Raw genomic sequence first — 18,478 nt, 5'->3', positions numbered from 1 at the left:
TATAACTCTAGATCAAACTTCCCTGACAACAGTTATCATTCTGTGTATAGTCATGATACATCAACATATTTCATTATTTAAAGCCCAAGATGTATTTGTATCAATACAACATATTAAAAAATGATTTAGTTTCAAAATGAAATAATTACTAACCATTAACCCTGGCTACATCTTGTTGAGAAATATCCTCAGACTTCAGATGGGCTAGGACATTCTTCAGACACACTATATTGGTATCATAAGTTACAATAATCTCCTCCTGCAATAGCCACAGATAAATCTCATCATCAGCTTCCTTCCAACAGACATTAAAACTTAAATGATTAATATAAGATAACTAAATATTGTGCACATATACATTTGTTCAACAAGTCATGCATAGAAGCAATACATCATAAGAGTGCACTGTAAAGTTTCCTAACTTTTTTTATATTGAATTTGATAACAAAACAGATTTAATGTACATGGTAAACATATTTACATATTTGGCTGGGTCTGGGTGTAGTCCTGTGCCCATAGGGTCTCTTCTTCTCTTCCTCAAGGACTGGTCAGCCAATCTGAGAGAGAGTTCAGACTGTTCAAGGATGTGGTGGAAGTCTTCAAGGTCGGAGTCACTATCATCTCCAGGCATGCCTTGTTTAGTCTGAAGAACAAAACACATTGAAGCAACATTGACAATTATTCCTATCAATGCATTGAGTGAGATTTCAATTCATAATAACTTAACCTATATTTCATACTCACTATTCTTTCAGCAGTGGGTTAATTTTATTTATTGTTAATATTCATTACTAGACACTATTATTTCCAGAGGCATTGACATTTGCTAAATTACATATACACAGACATATATATATATTCAGAAACATTGTGAAATCCTTGATTCAACTTACAAATTTCATCTTTGACCTCTTTGGTGCCATGACAGATTTAATTATAGAACCTCTCTGTCGACTTAATTGGAAGTCATCATCAAACTCCAACTCATCCTGTGGCTCTTCCCAGTTTAACAACTCTTCACCTGGATCTTCACTGGCTGTAGGGTACAGGGCCTGAAAAAAACAACAGATTAACACAATCTGAGCATACTATCCAAAAGAAGATCATTTTAAATATCTAGTGACAAGTTGTACAATCCTGTAAGCTTGAAGGGGAAATACTCTACTAAAGGTTTTACAATTATAAAAGAAATTTTACTTTAAAAAAAAAAATGACACATTTACAATTTTGTTTAAATTAAAAAAAAAATAAAAATGTTAAAATATTTTGTACAAAGTATTTATTTGTTTCTATTATTCACACATGCATTCTAATGCTATACAAATGTTTGTAGAACGAAGTGAAATGTAAAAAGAGATATACATTAGATTATATGATTGATACTTAAAACTCATGGGGCCATTTTCTACAAAGACTGTGTCTAGTACCTGATAATTATCCCAAGCACTGTGTTCTGACAATGAGCCTGAGATATTGTGAACATCATCTCCATCAGATGTAGCTTGCTCCATGGGAGCTGTAAGATAATCATCTAGAACAAACATAAAACAGAAGTTAGTACAAATCAATAAATCATTAGCTTGGACACAATCAATGAAATTTGTAAGTTCTAAATGAAACTCAAGGGATGAGAATTTAAAAAAATAACAGTACACTATTTTTTCCTATATAAATTAAATGATTATAATTAATGAGAAACCAGAAATTACCTGATGTTTCTGATTCTGATTCAGCTTCTGCACTGTCATAGCTGTCTGTTGTGCTGGTCTTACTTAATGATGTCATGATACTAGGTTTTTCTAAACTTGACCTTTTCCTAAGTCTACGAGACCTGCAATTCTTGGAAGGAGAGCGGTCAGAACTAGACAAATCATTCTGGTTGGACAAGGTCCTAGTAGGACTGCTGCTCTGACTGCCACACAGTAAACCTGAACTGCTGACCTCGCTGGAAGGAAAGAAAACATCTTCTTTCTGTAAGGATGATGAGTAGCTGCTTTTACGTTGGGATGATCTCTGTGATGATGTGGGTTGCTCTGAGTAGGAGCAGGGTTTGAAGCTGTGCTTGTCTCGTGGGAATGTGGATGTGTGGTACTTGGTATGGAATGGAGAATCAGTGTCTGTGCTGAAATTTAAATGATCAATAGCACTCTCTGATGCTGCAACAACTTGATGCAAGCAACTATCTGTTTTGGATTTGTGTGTGGTGTACTCTTGAAGTCCGACAACACTCCAAGGCCTGTCTTTCTTGCCCCTGCCATGAGGCTTTCTCTCACCTGTCTGCTTCCTGAGCCTGGCAGCATCCATCACTGGTGAACCACCACCAGAAATGGTTTTGATAACATCATCAGCGCTGGCATTTTTAGCAGAATCCAGATTGATAACGCTGTTGAATAAAGTTTCATCAGCATCTTCTGTAGCAGTGGAGAAGTCCTCTGGAGCACTGGAGGGTTTTTTGACACCTTCGTGATCAGAGTTATCCTCGCCACTGGCATCGCAGGAACTTTCTACTGTGCTACAACAATCAGTCTGAGTTTGCTTTGATGGTGATGGGTGTGCCACAGCTGGTAGCTGCTGCTTTTTGGGGGACAAGCTTTTAGACAAATGTTGAGGACTGGACTGTTTGACCAGGTCCTCAGCATGATCTATTAGATACTTGATGGATTTCTTCTCCGTGTACTCTGGTGCACTGTCTGATTCAGAGTACTCAATATAGTGATGCATAGGCAGCATTGTCTTGTCCTCCTCACATGGGAAATACACACAGAATCTATCCTTCTCTTCATAGATACCATTAAGGGTCATAGGTGCATCCACAGTATCCCATGCTTCCTCCAAATGGTTAGACTCATTACTACCTTCCAGCTCCAAGAGCACTTCATTTACAGAAGCTTCAAAACTGTCAGATTGGGACATAACTTCTCTAACAGCAGTCTCAGGCTTGTTATCACTGAGATACCCATTCTGAAGCATGCTCTTTTTTAACAGATTTTTACTCACAACTTTCTCTGCACCAGAATCAGTAGTATCCCCATTGTCAGTTTTGTCTGTAGAGTCAACATCCACATGGGTCATGAAGTAGTAGTCAGTATTAACAGCTGTGGAAGGGATACTAATCTTCTCCCCAAGTGGACCGTCAGTGGCTAGCTCACACTTGCCAGGGAACTTGTACTCCATGTCAATCTGATGGCCCATCACTTCCACCTCATCATTTGACTGGCTCTCACTGCTGTAACCAATGTCCTTTACTTCTGTGCTTATTAATCTTCTGAAAGCTGGAGTGTCTACTTCACCGTCACTGCTGGTCACCACATATCCCTTATGGCCTAAGCTATGTACAGGGGGAGAATCCCCCATCTTGGACTCAGTTTCGCTAATGTTGGCACTGTCTCCACTGCTGCGATCAAAAAGGTTCTTGCGTAGTTTCAGGTTGGTAAACTCATCCCTTGAGTTGATAAGAAGACTATCTTTAGAGTGCAGCTGGTAACCCCTGGACACTATAAATGACTCAAGTGGGCTTTCTTGTGCAATAGGGCTTAGACCACCACTGGAAGAGGAAGGTGACTGAGAGCCTTTCTTGGCTGGACTAGACTCTCCACTTCTGGGACCAGGAAAAGGTCTTTTGCCCAGTGGGCTGTCAGGCTTCAGAAATCCTAATGGTCTGGAAGGACTACTTGGTTCAGTGGAGGCCTTGCTGCTGGACTCTTCACTCTGCAAAAGATCTTCTTCAAGAAGCAAACTTTGTGAGAAATTCTCAATACTTTCATTTAAGTTAAAGCTGATGGACTCAAGAGACTGGCTGTGAGGGGTCAAATCAAAACTTTTGTACGGGATGCCTGTTGAGCTGTCTGCGTAGTCTTCCCTACCTCCAATGAAGAGCAGGCTGTCATCATCTAACTCAATTAAACCACTGTCACTGATGTTAGGACTTATCTGACTAAACAAGGACTCATCTAGAATGGGCAGAGAGATTCCACTCAAATCTAATCTTTTGAGATCAAAACCCTGCAATTTAAACAACATTAAGCAATTAAATCTTCAAGTGAATTAAAACAAACAGAATAAATTGTAGTGCAACATAAAAAGTGCTAGAGATAATAAATATTCAGAAAAAAAAAAGCCAGATTGAGGCCTTTCTCTAGACAGCTAGGGGGTCTGGGGGAGCGCTGTAAGCTCCCCCAGTGGGGATCGGGGCGAACACCGCCGAAAAAACATTTATTTAAAAAATAATATTTAAAAAAAAAGCTTATTTGTAAGTGATACATTTCAATAGGCATGTTTGTAACTTTGTTTAGTTATATAACTATAATTCAAAGTTCTAAACCAAAAAACATTTTGGAAGTGGGAGGAGAAATTAAGTGAACCTATTAGATTTTACTCTAAATTTTTGGCATTTTTAGGATTCAAGCATAAATTGTGAGTTATTGTCCCAAATTTATTTATACAACAAAAAAATATTAGTCTGAGTAAAGGTTGGAAAAACATGACGAGGAAAATAATATTTGGGTTCAGAACTCATTTCAATTGTTACTCTTATAATGAAAAATTTCATATGAATTCTAAATTTACCAAAACAAAGTCTAAGATAAATTTGTATACAATGACATAAACTCTATCGCCATATTTGACTTTTCTGTTTTAAAACGTCATCTTTTCATCTGGAAAGGGGAGGGGGTGGTAGAGTGAAAACGATTAATCTTCGCTCCTTTTTATAATTTCTGCTAATGATTGCATTTTGGCATTAAAGAATAGGGGTGGGGGCGACTCGATAAAAGAATTTAATTTATAACATATATAAATTATATTGGTAACATTTTTTTTTTTAATTTTGTAATTTCTTTACTAAAATACAAAAAGAAAAAAGTATTGGTTTGTCTGATGGGCGGAAGGCGATTGCATGTATCGCCCCTCCCACCTGGTACAACCCTTTTTCCTTTTATATTTACTAATCATAAAATTTGAGATCAGAGTGTGTGTGTGCAAAATTATATACAAATGGGTTAAAACATCAATATGTAGCTTATATTATATAGATATTAAACTAATTTTGTTCAAAAACTATTTCTCCCTAAAAAAAAGGACCGCCACCCCCCCCCCACCCCCCAATTCAGAGGGCTAGAGTGAGGAGGGAAGCAGAAGGATTCGCCCCCCCCCCCCCCCCCCCACCTCACGAAATCTGCTAAGATACCAGAAGTGTAGCAACATAATATAAAAATTATATTGTAATTCAACTAATTTTGTTCACAAACTAAGATTTCTAATTAAAATAGGACTGCCCCCCCCCCCCACCACTGAAAGGGCAGTAGATGTATTCGCCCCCCACCCACCCAATTGGCTAACAGGGGAACGACATAATATAAAGATCGTTTAAAATATCAATAACAAGTTTTTCTTTCTTCTTCTTCTTCGTTCTCATTGTTATGTTGGTGAGTTCAGATGAGTAGACCAATACATGAGATGAACTGGGCAGTGGTTTCCAAATCAGGGAGCTCTCCATATAGTTTTCTTTCTATTGGGGTGATTTGGGGCCAATGTCTTATACAGGCCTCTTGGTAAAGAGAGCAGTTTTGGAGGACGTGGTCGACATTCTCTGGTGATACTCCACATGGGTAGATTTCACTAGTTCCAATTTTGAGCTTCCCGTACATGTGTTGTTGCATTCTGTTGTGTCCGGTCCTGAGTCGAAAGATTAGACGTTGGTCTTGTCGGGATACCTTATAGTAAGTGTCATCTTTCTTGTGATTTGGATGAGAGCTCGTCCATTTCTCATTTATTTTACTTACAATTAATTTCTTCAATTCTTCTGGATAGAGTGCAGAGTTTATTTTTGAGTTAGTTCTCCCACTGTTGGCGAATGTGTCAGCCTTCTCATTTCCTTCTAGTTGTATATGAGCTGGTATCCATTGAATAACAGTTTTTTTTTGCTGTTGTTGTTGAGCTTTGTAAGTGCTGTTCTGAGGTTTTTAATATAAGAGGAATCAGAGTTTTGCAAGCTTTGGATGGTTGTTTTCGCGTCAGTTAGAAAGACAATCTGACTGTGTGGGGGGAACTTGGATGATTTGCTAGCATGGTAGCAGCTAGTGCTAGTGCTTCCCTTTCTGCTCTGTGACTGTCAGAGAGCTCTCCAGTTGCAAAGGATTTTTCTAGTTTCCCTCCATCTGGCCATTGGATAAGTATTCCAGCTCCTCTATTTGTGGTGGCTTTATGGGATGAGCCATCCGTGTAAACTCTGATCCACTGATTGCTAGGATAATTGGTATGTAGAAAACAGTTCACTATTTCCTTGAGCTCTGTTGGTCTGTAATCAGATTTTCTTTTTATGTTTTCAATATGGTCCCTTATAGTTGGAAAAGGGCTTTCGTCCCAGGGTGGAGGAGATTCATTATAGTGTATCGAGGATTCCAGAGTAATTTTTTCAAGTTGGTGTTTCTTTTTTAGCTAATAACTAGTTATAATTATATAGATATTTAATTGATTCCGTTAACAAGCTGTGATTTCTACAAATAAATTGGACTGCCCCCCCCCCTCAAAAGTTTATAGTGGGGGGTGGGGCGTGTTTGATGCCATCGCCACCTCCCACCAGATAGCCAACATACTAGAGGGGGGGGGGCGTAATAATCTAAAAAATAGGTTGAAATATAAATAATTAGTATATATTAGTAACATAACTAATAAATTTGTATACAAATTGTGTATACCCCCCCCCATCCGCCAGTGAGGACTTGATTGACAAGATAAGTGAATAGAAATGAATCCTGGGCCTACAATGTAACCAAAACTTCCTCTAGACCAACATGTGAAATAACTTAATGTCACCAAGGCAACCTGCAATGGTGGACTTTGAGAGATGTCTAGTTAATATTGAACAAATCAAATCTCAAGCCCATGTATTGTTTTCCCCCTCACTTTCTTTACAGTCCAGCTAGAGACTAGAAGCATTATGGGGAAACACATACAGGAAAAACACGTGCATCCACGGGACCAAAATGTCTAATCCACACGCACACACTGCTCTCGTCGCACACACACACACACACTGCTCTCGTCGCACACACACATACACTGCTCTCCTCGCACACACAGATACACACATACACTGCTCTCCTCGCACACACACATACACAGATACACTGCTCTCCTCGCACACACACATACACAGATACACTGCTCTCCTCGCACACACACATACACACATACACTGCTCTCCTCGCACACACAGATACACTGCTCTCCTCGCACACACACATACACTGCTCTCCTCGCACACACAGATACACTGCTCTCCTCGCACACACAGATACACTGCTCTCCTCGCACACACAGATACACTGCTCTCCTCGCACACACACATACACAGATACACTGCTCTCCTCGCACACACACATACACTGCTCTCCTCGCACACACACATACACTGCTCTCCTCGCACACACACATACACTGCTCTCCTCGCACACACACATACACTGCTCTCCTCGCACACACACATACACAGATACACTGCTCTCCTCGCACACACACATACACTGCTCTCCTCGCACACACACATACACTGCTCTCCTCGCACACACAGATACACTGCTCTCCTCGCACACACAGATACACTGCTCTCCTCGCACACACACATACACAGATACACTGCTCTCCTCGCATACACACATACACTGCTCTCCTCGCACACACACATACACTGCTCTCCTCGCACACACACATACACAGATACACTGCTCTCCTCGCACACACACATACACTGCTCTCCTCGCACACACACATACACTGCTCTCCTCGCACACACACATACACTGCTCTCCTCGCACACACATATACACACATACACTGCTCTCCTCGCACACACACATACACAGATACACTGCTCTCCTCGCACACACACATACACAGATACACTGCTCTCCTCGCACACACACATATACACAGATACACTGCTCTCCTCGCACACACACATACACTGCTCTCCTCGCACACACACATACACAGATACACTGCTCTCCTCGCACACACACATATACACAGATACACTGCTCTCCTCGCACACACACATACACTGCTCTCCTCGCACACACACATACACTGCTCTCCTCGCACACACACATACACAGATACACTGCTCTCCTCGCACACACAGATATACTGCTCTCCTCGCACACACACAGATATACTGCTCTCCTCGCACACACACATACACAGATACACTGCTCTCCTCGCACACACACACACTGCTCTCCTCGCACACACATACACTGCTCTCCTTTCACACACACATACACAGATACACTGCTCTCCTCGCGCACACATACACTGCTCTCCTCGCACACCAAGTCACACACTAATTTTAGTCAATTTTATCATTCGAACGTTTCAAAAAACACTTTTTTTTAATTCAAAGTGTTAACGAGCGTGGAAAAAAAAAGGAGAAAGGGGGGGGGGGGGGAGCAGCAGACGACGGTACAATTCAATTAATTCAAGGTCACTGGATGTTTGTCTTCATTATGATCGGGGCGGGCCGCGGGGGACACCGATATATGTGTGACAAGGTTTTAAATTTCAGTAAGTTGATATACGGTCATGCAGCATGCCGACAGCACTTGAACGTGACTTCTAAAGTAAATAGTCACCATTTCTAAACCACCCGTGCTTAGTACTATTGAAACCTAACCTTGAACTAGCAATGAAAACGTCTACAGCGGCATGACTAACTAGAAACATGTTCTATGAAAAGTGACTTGTCACACACTAGCAGACGACAGCATTGCGACGTGCGTGCGCATTGGTGTGTATAGTCTAACTTTCAAAAAATTTTTCTATTTGGTCATGTAGATCTTTGCGTTATCTTTTCGTAACTCGGGACTTTTTTTTTCTTTTCAAGTAGACCCACGCGCTGCCACTGTGCGACCTTAAGACTCACACTACCCGTTGATATAAGTAGCTTGAAAGGTGCAGGGGCCTATAACTGTACCAGCAATCAAGTGAATAATAATATGTATGCATCTCTTGACAAAAGTAATCCATGGGACATAATACAGTTCAAACGATCTCGTGGTTTGAGATTCCTTGGCTAGAATCGTTCAGACATTAAAAGTGAAAGCTTCTATGAGCCAGGCAAACCAAGTGAGGAAGGCCAAGCTGACACAAATTCAATGCACCCACTCCTCGTACCGCTGTAAACAGGCAGAGATCAATACTCCTTCCCTCACCTGATGGCCTAGTGGTCAACTGAATCGAAGCGGCACGTTTCCGCATGAATTCTTTATTCAATAAAAACGCAATACTTGCTCACAGCCACTAATCTTAAATCCCCCAGCCCAATCAATATTTCTGGAGCGATATAACCTTTGTCAACACTTGAATCTCTTTCTGTGTGTGTGTGTGCGTACACGTGTGTATTTGTGTGTTGCAGTCATTTCTGTGTGTGTGTGCGTACACGTGTGCATTTGTGTGTTGCAGTCATTTCTGTGTGTGTGCGTACACGTGTGTATTTGTGTGTTGCAGAGTCAAACGCACTGAAAAGATTGACAAGTTACCCAGCAGAAGACATGGTGACCTCAAGGTCCGTACTAAAGAAAATGTTACGAGTTTGAAACAAGACTGTGGAATGTAGTGAATGCCAAACATACCGAGACTTTTTAAGAGAGAGAAACTTCATAACTGCCTCGCTGTTTTCAACCCATTAACCCATCCAAAGAGAATTTGACAAAAAAACTTTTATATAAGAGAGAGAGAGAGAGAGAGAGAGAGATCGAAAGTCCGATCCATACTTATGTTTTGAAAGCACCTGGTACCAGGCAACATGCAACAGGTTTTAAAGTGTCCAATTCGAGTGACTCATGCTAGGGCTAGTGTACATGAAGTTGGTTGAAAAGACAATTACAAAACAGGACGTGGTGAGCCTCCATTGTTGCTTGTCCACACTAGCCCCCAACACACAGGAGACGTGGAGCACCACTATCTTTTGGACTTCACTACAAGAGAATGGGAGTGGGAAAGAGACAATGGAAATGGAAGCATTCTTTCTAAATAAAAATGTTTCTTTGAATAATACATCAAAGCTGCGGTACAGAAGTACGGGTATAAACAATTAATTCAGAGTAGCAGTGCCGGCTCTCTCAGCAAACGCAACAACTAAGTCTCGCGAGCGTGTGACGGTAACTCTTTAAAGAGGCTTTTTCTGTGAAGTCTACCATAAAGCTTGCTCCAAGAATTGTATTGTAAAAAAAAAAGGAAGGGGGGAGGTGGAAATTAAAAGTATATGTGCCCCCCCCTCTCTCCTCTCTTGGGATCTGCGAGTGAACGGTCGAATTGAATGGTGAGGAAGATCAAAGCTGGACGGGCTCAGCCTGAAGTGTGACAATTATTAATACATAACGAGCTAAACCATGGTCTTAAATGAAGGAAATAAAATTGAACCCACTCCACACACTGTTTAAACTTAACACACACATACACATTCTCATAATCACAAGCCCCATGATTTTCCCACTCATAGGTGCATACACACACACACACACTATATCTGCATACACACAAGCGAAAAAAAAACAACAACACATTCTACTGCGTGCCTGGGTGTCGCAGATGGCTAGGTGAGTAAACCTGTGGATCAATAGCTGAAGACAGTTCTCAATTCTTGGACTGAATGTACCATGAGTAGTGACTAGAAGAAAAGTTACACCCCCCTGACACAAGAAAGTCTATAGAATGGAACACAATCTTTTTTTTACAAATTCTCAAAGCAATGAGCAAAACTGCTGATATACCCATTGGAGCAGTATTTCTCAGTGACACTATACACTCAACTAAAAACCATCTAGCTACAATAGGAGAGCAATAACATACAGAGGTTTTGATCCTGGTTTCAGCAATGTTACTAGCAGAACAAACATTGGACTTAATGGGCCTTTAAGTTAAAAAGGCGAATTGTTAAATGTTTAAAGCATTTATTACTGCAGCTTAGACAATGCGTGTGTCCCCTATAGTCAACATATTACTATATGTGTTTAAACACAGCAATGAACAGCTTTAACACCTCTCTTGGCCAAGGAATGTCCTTAATTCATAAATCCTAATGCGTTCAACACACAAAACACTCTTCCATGCAACAATTGGTGATTCTTTTTCTAGTGATGGTGACAAACCTTCCACATATAAGTTTCTCATACAAATGTATATCTAAGCCCATTAGAATGAGCTAACGTACCTTTCCTTTGGAGAGTGCCTCTTCAAGTCTGTACTGCCACTCCAAAGACTGCAACCAGATTCCATGCCATCGTCTCTCTAGACCAAGGGCGATCTGTTTCAGGGACTCCTTGCTCTGGGAGTGATGCTCCAACCTCTCGCTCAGCTTCAAAACGGCGTTGACGATTTTGTTGCGGGACTCGATCTCCTTCTGCAGAGCCTGTGTCGGAAGGAAAACATCAAAGTGTTTATGTGTTTAAGTGTTTATGTGCCATCCGATAACGTTAGCTACACATTTAGCCAATCAATAAAAACCAATTATACATTCAACATGAAGTCACGTGGACAAGACGTACATATACTGAGTAAGACTTTCTCACGACTTGAAATTACCAAGTCTATGTAATTTCACACATTATTTAAGTTATATGCTGAGCATGCAATGTGAATCAGAATCACAGAACATATCGGATAAGTTAAACATCTTTCACAGTAAGAGTAGAGATCCATATTACTTGGAAGTGGAATTTACAAACATCATTTTAAATTGGGTCTCATTGATCACTACAAACTTTTATACAACTTAGTCCTAACTTCCTAACTTCCGAATAGATTTAGTCAATGAATTGCAACACAGTTTGGTTACAAACGTGTCGGCTATGCACTAGAGAGTGCCTGTAAATGAATCGCTCCTATAACTAGAGCGTGCTTTAAGCTCATTAAAATGTCCCAGAAGAAATCAATTTCTGTCAGTAGTCTGGAAATATCCTAGATCTAGATAAACTCATGATCACTTGAATCCAAAATGACTTGTAAAAACTAGTCCGAGTACTATTGGATTGTCTAGCCACATAATCTCAGACCCAGAACAGTAACGAGTAGAAGTCACTATTACACATGCATGACTGTAGAATGGATAGATTCACAAACCTCGCTCTCAACAAATAACTAGAGAAAGAATATGACATCGAAGTCTCAAGATTAAGATTAGCTAATAGCAAGGTATTTTGTCCCATCTGACGCACCTATTACACTGTGATTAAATTAACCGTAAGGTAGTGGACGGAGTAGCAGACGTGAACACGAGATGGCGCACAAAGAACTCACGACGTCATTTCAAAGTGTTTCTAAGTAGAGGGTTATTTATTTTCTCCTAGACCAAAACGTCGTCAACGTGTGAATGGATAGTGAACTGTCTCATTTCTAAATGGATACAGGAAGTCTAAGGAGACACGACGTTTTGCAAAACTAATGAACTTACTAAGTTTGTCAAAAAAACAACAACAACTAAATATCGCAGCTTTTTGTTTGTTCTGTCTCTCTTGCTTTGTCTTCTTGCTATGAAACAGTCAGATAAGGAACTTGTAAATCTACATCTAACTTCTGCTAGTATATTGGTTTCTCGCACTACCTAAGTGACTCATTTCTATAATAGAAAGCATTCATTTATTCAGCTTTTTAATTTTTATTTTTTAAGCTGTACATGCGCCAGACAGCACACAAATGAAAGCTGCCACTGAAACACAAGACAAAATCTCTGCCTGCAAGCACCCATAAGACGTGTCTAAGTGACTATGTTTTGGGTCACCTTCGTCTTCGGGTCTGAAAAGAAAAAGAAAGACTCATGGAGAAATATGTTCATTTTTTTTTCACATGTTCTAAACACGTTCACGACGACATCTTGTTGTTGTTTTTTTAACTTTGTAGTCAATTACATCAAATGGACGCTTGATAGATTCACCAGAAATCCTTTTGGCTTTCAGTTGGTAACACTGAGCGAATAGCATAGGGTAGGCAGAAACACTACATTACAACAGATCAATCCAAGTTTTTAGATGACAAGTAATTCAACTCATACCATAGGGAAGGCAGAAACACTACATAACAACAACAGATCAATCCAAGTTTTTAGATGACTAGTAATTCAACTCATACCATAGGGAAGGCAGAAACACTACATTAGAACAACAGATCAATCCAAGTTTTTAGATGACAAGTAATTCAACTCATACCATAGGGAAGGCAGAAACACTACATTAAAACAACAGATCAATCCAAGTTTTTAGATGACAAGTAATTCAACTCATACCATAGGGTAGGCAGAAACACTACATTAGAACAACAGATCAATCCAAGTTTTTAGATGACAAGTAATTCAACTCATACCATATGGAAGGCAGAAACATTACATTACAACAAATCAATCCAAGTTTTTAGATGACAAGTAATTCAACTCATACCATAGGGAAGGCAGAAACACTACATTAAAACAACAGATCAATCCAAGTTTTTAAATGACAAGTAATTCAACTCATACCATAGGGAAGGCAGAAACATTACATTACAACAAATCAATCCAAGTTTTTAGATGACAAGTAATTCAACTCATACCATAGGGAAGGCAGAAACATTACATTACAACAACAAATCAATCCAAGTTTTTAGATGACAAGTAATTCAACTCATACCATAGGGTAGGCAGAAACATTACATTACAACAAATCAATCCAAGTTTTTAAATGACAAGTAATTCAACTCATACCATAGGGAAGGCAGAAACATTACATTACAACAACAAATCAATCCAAGTTTTTAGATGACAAGTAATTCAACTCATACCATAGGGAAGGCAGAAACACTACATTAAAACAACAGATCAATCCAAGTTTTTAGATGACAAGTAATTCAACTCATACCATAGGGAAGGCAGAAACATTACATTACAACAAATCAATCCAAGTTTTTAGATGACAAGTAATTCAACTCATACCATAGGGTAGGCAGAAACATTACATTACAACAAATCAATCCAAGTTTTTAAATGACAAGTAATTCAACTCATACCATAGGGAAGGCAGAAACATTACATTACAACAAATCAATCCAAGTTTTTAGATGACAAGTAATTCAACTCATACCATAGGGAAGGCAGAAACACTACATTAAAACAACAGATCAATCCAAGTTTTTAGATGACAAGTAATTCAACTCATACCATAGGGAAGGCAGAAACATTACATTACAACAACAAATCAATCCAAGTTTTTAGATGACAAGTAATTCAACTCATACCATAGGGAAGGCAGAAACATTACATTACAACAACAAATCAATCCAAGTTTTTAGATGACAAGTAATTCAACTCATACCATAGGGAAGGCAGAAACACTACATTAAAACAACAGATCAATCCAAGTTTTTAGATGACAAGTAATTCAACTCATACCATAGGGAAGGCAGAAACACTACATTACAACAACAGATCAATCCAAGTTTTTAGATGACAAGTAATTCAACTCATACCATAGGGAAGGCAGAAACACTACATTACAACAACAAATCAATCCAAGTTTTTAGATGACAAGTAATTCAACTAAGCCCATGTTTAGCCAGGGCATCTCATGACAACGAATTAGTGTCCAAAGGTTGAAAGGAATTACCAGATTAAAGCCACAACTTTTAGAATGTGACATAATTAAGAAATCTATTTTGAACGGTGACTCATTGCGATAGTCTAACGCTTTTATATTCACCTTTAGTGGTCTTTTAGTTCGTTGATTTGATAACATAAGGTGTCGGTGTTTTAGAGAGGAAAGGAAGCGGCTAACATTTGTGCCTTGTTCGCAACAATCTACAACTTTCTGTACACAAACAACAATCTACAACTTTCTGTACACAAACAACAATCTACAACTTTCTGTACACAAACAACAATCTACAACTTTCTGTACACAAACAACAATCTACAACTTTCTGTACACAAACAACAATCTACAACTTTCTGTACACAAACAACAATCTACAACTTTCTGTACACAAACAACAATCTAAACTTTCTGTACACAAACAACAATCTACAACTTTCTGTACTGATCAGTGAAGAGACCAAGAAAAGGGATGTGTGTCTGATCCAGAACCCATCACAGAAAGAACTACTCGCCTATCTTCTGTTATCTCTTAATGAATTGTGAGACACACAGGTGTGCTGGCCTACTGCTGATAAGGTCATTGTTGACAATAGCCAACACAAACGTTTTTTTTTTTGAAAGGCAAATCTTTTGTTTCCTGTTCGAGTGTGTTTGCCTGTGTGCTCTAGAGAGAAACTGAGGGAGTACACATTACAACAGCACATCTTTTTTTCTTTCTCATTTACAAAGCTGTGCAAACCTATTAGTACAAAAGTAATAGCACTTCATCCAACTGTCAACATTCATGTCAAGACATTTTGTTATTGTTTCAAAAAAAAGTGATTAAAAAAACACACCTCTTGAGCAGAAACACCTGAAGGTAACCGTTGTGACCAAGAAGTCATGGAAAGAGAAAGATCACTTTTTTTTTTATTTCTACCCCACGTAGTTTTAGCGGCCTGCGGGAAAAAAAAAAGGGGGGGGGGGAGAACAGTTAATCTACTCTGTATTAGTCCGTCACTAAATAGCAGGGCCGGACTTAACCATTGTGGGGCCCAATGCGAAACGTAATTCACGGGCCCAGTTTGGGTAGGGATACGGATTATAAGTGAAAATTAGGAGTTTATATTAGAAAATACATTCGTCTTTGCATTTTATTCATTCTTTACTACGTACAGAATTACTTTACGAGCCTTGCGTGTAGCGAAGTCATACAGAATATTATAAAAATTCTATTTCCTACATAGATCACTCTCAATAGCAAGAATTACCTAATGTTTCAATCTATCTGAGAATTGTTGACCTCAAGTAATTCTTCATTAGTTTGAGGCGCCAGAAGCTTCTTTCACCAAATTCCAAAATTACGGGATAATGCCGTTTTTTTTTTATCGCGCGTAGGATTGTCATTTTCCATATTGAATGACACCCCAAAATGAAATTTTTGTCTATATATTTAAGGAGATTTGTAAGAGTTTTTTTAAAGATTTTAATAATTTCCGGATATTTCCAGGACTTTTCGTATATTTTGCAATTTCAGGAGATTTCCAGGAGCTCCAGGTAAATCGACAGGAGGCCGCGGGAAATCTGCTATAAGTTATAAAATGGTTTAATTTAATAATTTATACACCTAGAATTAGTGCGGGTCCTATGAAAGTGCGGGCACACTGTAGTAGCATAGGTTGCAGTGGCCTAAGGCCAGCCCTGCAAAATAGCGCGTATGCTAAGCCGCCGGTCGACTAGTAATACTTAATACTGAAGTGGTCTAGTTTTTAAAAACTATAATGCCCAATAATGAGGTGGTCTCGTTTTGTAACTAATATACTAAAGTAATCTAGTTTTGAAACCAACTATAACATTCAATACTGATGCAGCCAAGTCTGACGAAGGATAGCTTTATATCTATTAATTCATGTCGTTTCTGGGTCAGTAATTACATCTTATATTTTGTGCACTAAGCGTGACCTCTTTAATGAATGTATATTTCTGTCCTCCACATCTCAGCCTAAGAGTCGACCACGCATGGACGATCATTTCATTTTCATCTGGCCATTCATCATCACCTTGTCACAGTAGTATGACTGACTAGGTTAAGTGAATTACATAAAATGACCGGTTTGGGTTTAGATCACGTGACAGCCTATGTCACGAAGACGATGTTTCCCCCATGCCTCAACACATAGAACACAGAAACAACGAAATGAAGATGTCATTCAGAACCAAAAGTTATGAGCTTATGTAACGTACGTCAACCACGAGAAATAATCGGTTGAATGTAACCCCCACCAATCAGTAAGCTAAGCATGACTGGACTTAGAATACAAATGTACATTTTTTTCATAAAAGTATACGACCTATTTTAAACACGGTTTCTGTGCATGAAATATGCATAGTTAATGTTTCAAAAATATATGAACTCGAAACATACTGAAAGTCAGACGTTTTATCTATTTCGAGCGATATGAATGCGATGGTCTATTCAGATTTTCAAGAGCGTTTATTTATTTATTTTTTTCAAATGCACATGCGCCAGACAGCACACAAATGAAAGCGGCCACTGAACCACAAGACTAAATCTCTGCCTACAAGCACCCAGTCAATATGTACAGTGAATGAAATGAATGTATCAGTCGGCGGCATGATGTCATCCAGAGAGATTAATGCTCTCAAGGCGGTTTATTATTCAATCAATAACAGGTTGTTATGGAAACAAAACTCGGGTACTTTTTTTTTTCATATCATGGGAACTAGTAATTAGATGAGTCCTTCCCCTTGTCGCCCCTTCACTCGCAGAGATCAACTCACCTTGAAATGAAACCGATGTCAGGTCAATATGACCTTTGTTGAGCCGTGAATGGGAAAAACCAATGGAAAAAAAAAATCATTTTGAAGAAAATGGACTTCGGGATTCTAATGAACCAGAACAAACACACATTGAACCAAACTGTTTCACGTGTAGGATAAATACAACACATACATACACAACGTGGATAGACCCTATGACTGACCCAGTGACCAATAATATGTCACGCTAAAACAGATCAAGAGTGGCCAGATCATGATTAGACAGACACCTGACCTACTAATCAAGATTTGTAAAAAATTTTATTTTCAACTAAATACGTTTCACCCCATTTCTATATTTAAAAAAGAAATCAAAACCTAAATCAACGTGTGTGTGTGTGCCTCTCTTTTGATGTTCGAGATCCTGTACTTTGTAGATGACATGAGTTGACAACCAGTCAGTCAAGTTATAGGTCGTTGCTTTTTTTTTTTCTCGTCCTGAACTACTTTTGAGGCTAATGTGCAGTTGATATAATCACACCCTCATGTCTTGCCCTTGGTACATCTAGCTAGCGCCTATCAAACCACCAGTTATTTCCGTCTCTATGTTTAGTCTCTTCTGATGAAGCCTCTACTCCAACTAAAGTCATATGAATATCTACATCGTAGTGCCTGGTGTTAGCCCCTTGCTCTTCACTTCACAGCAAACATCTTGCACTGATCCTAATTATCGAGCACTCAGCCTATAATCAAAAGTCAATGCGCCCATGGGAATGAAGCCTCTAAACGTACTAAAAACAAACTAAAACCCCGGTGCTGAGATTGAGGTTAGTGACTAACTAGTCCTGGTGTCTGTCAGGTGAATGCAGGTCAGGCAAATGTTTGCCATGCCAATGACTCGGATAATAGCGCGGTTCCGTACCACAATGAAAATAGTGAGCACTCTAAATCTAAAGGGTGAAGAGGTTTTCATCTTTTCCAATCTCTCCACAAACTTCCTAGTAATAACAGGAAACTAAATCCAGGTGTATGGGGGTACAGGCCATGCGAGTCCAAGACAAGAAGAGAGAGAGCATCGTTCACGTTACTACATCTACCACAAA

At 39.3% G+C, this 18,478-nt stretch overlaps 1 protein-coding gene across 6 annotated transcripts in view; it reads right to left on the bottom strand.

The window, feature by feature from the left end:
- LOC106057114 (dentin sialophosphoprotein-like) overlaps nt 1-18,478 on the bottom strand; it is an 86,649-nt gene that overhangs the window by 7,906 nt on the left and 60,265 nt on the right. For 5 of the 6 annotated variants that reach the window (XM_056023659.1, XM_056023660.1, XM_056023656.1 and 2 more), the window contains 6 exons: nt 11,210-11,407; nt 1,710-4,002; nt 1,428-1,531; nt 894-1,052; nt 482-643; nt 154-259 (listed from right to left, as the gene is read on the bottom strand). In XM_056023659.1, the coding sequence (XP_055879634.1) occupies nt 154-259; nt 482-643; nt 894-1,052; nt 1,428-1,531; nt 1,710-4,002; nt 11,210-11,407 (3,022 nt within the window). Of the gene's footprint in view, nt 1-153; nt 260-481; nt 644-893; nt 1,053-1,427; nt 1,532-1,709; nt 4,003-11,209; nt 11,408-15,451; nt 15,554-18,478 lie in introns of all 6 variants that reach the window. The other variant, XM_056023661.1, reaches the window with a different exon arrangement.

Source organism: Biomphalaria glabrata, chromosome 3, assembly GCF_947242115.1.
Source record: "Biomphalaria glabrata chromosome 3, xgBioGlab47.1, whole genome shotgun sequence".
NCBI classification, from domain to species: Eukaryota; Metazoa; Mollusca; class Gastropoda; family Planorbidae; genus Biomphalaria; species Biomphalaria glabrata.
The sequence above is the reverse complement of the archived record's forward strand: the minus strand, read 5'-3'. Positions and strand labels throughout refer to the sequence as shown.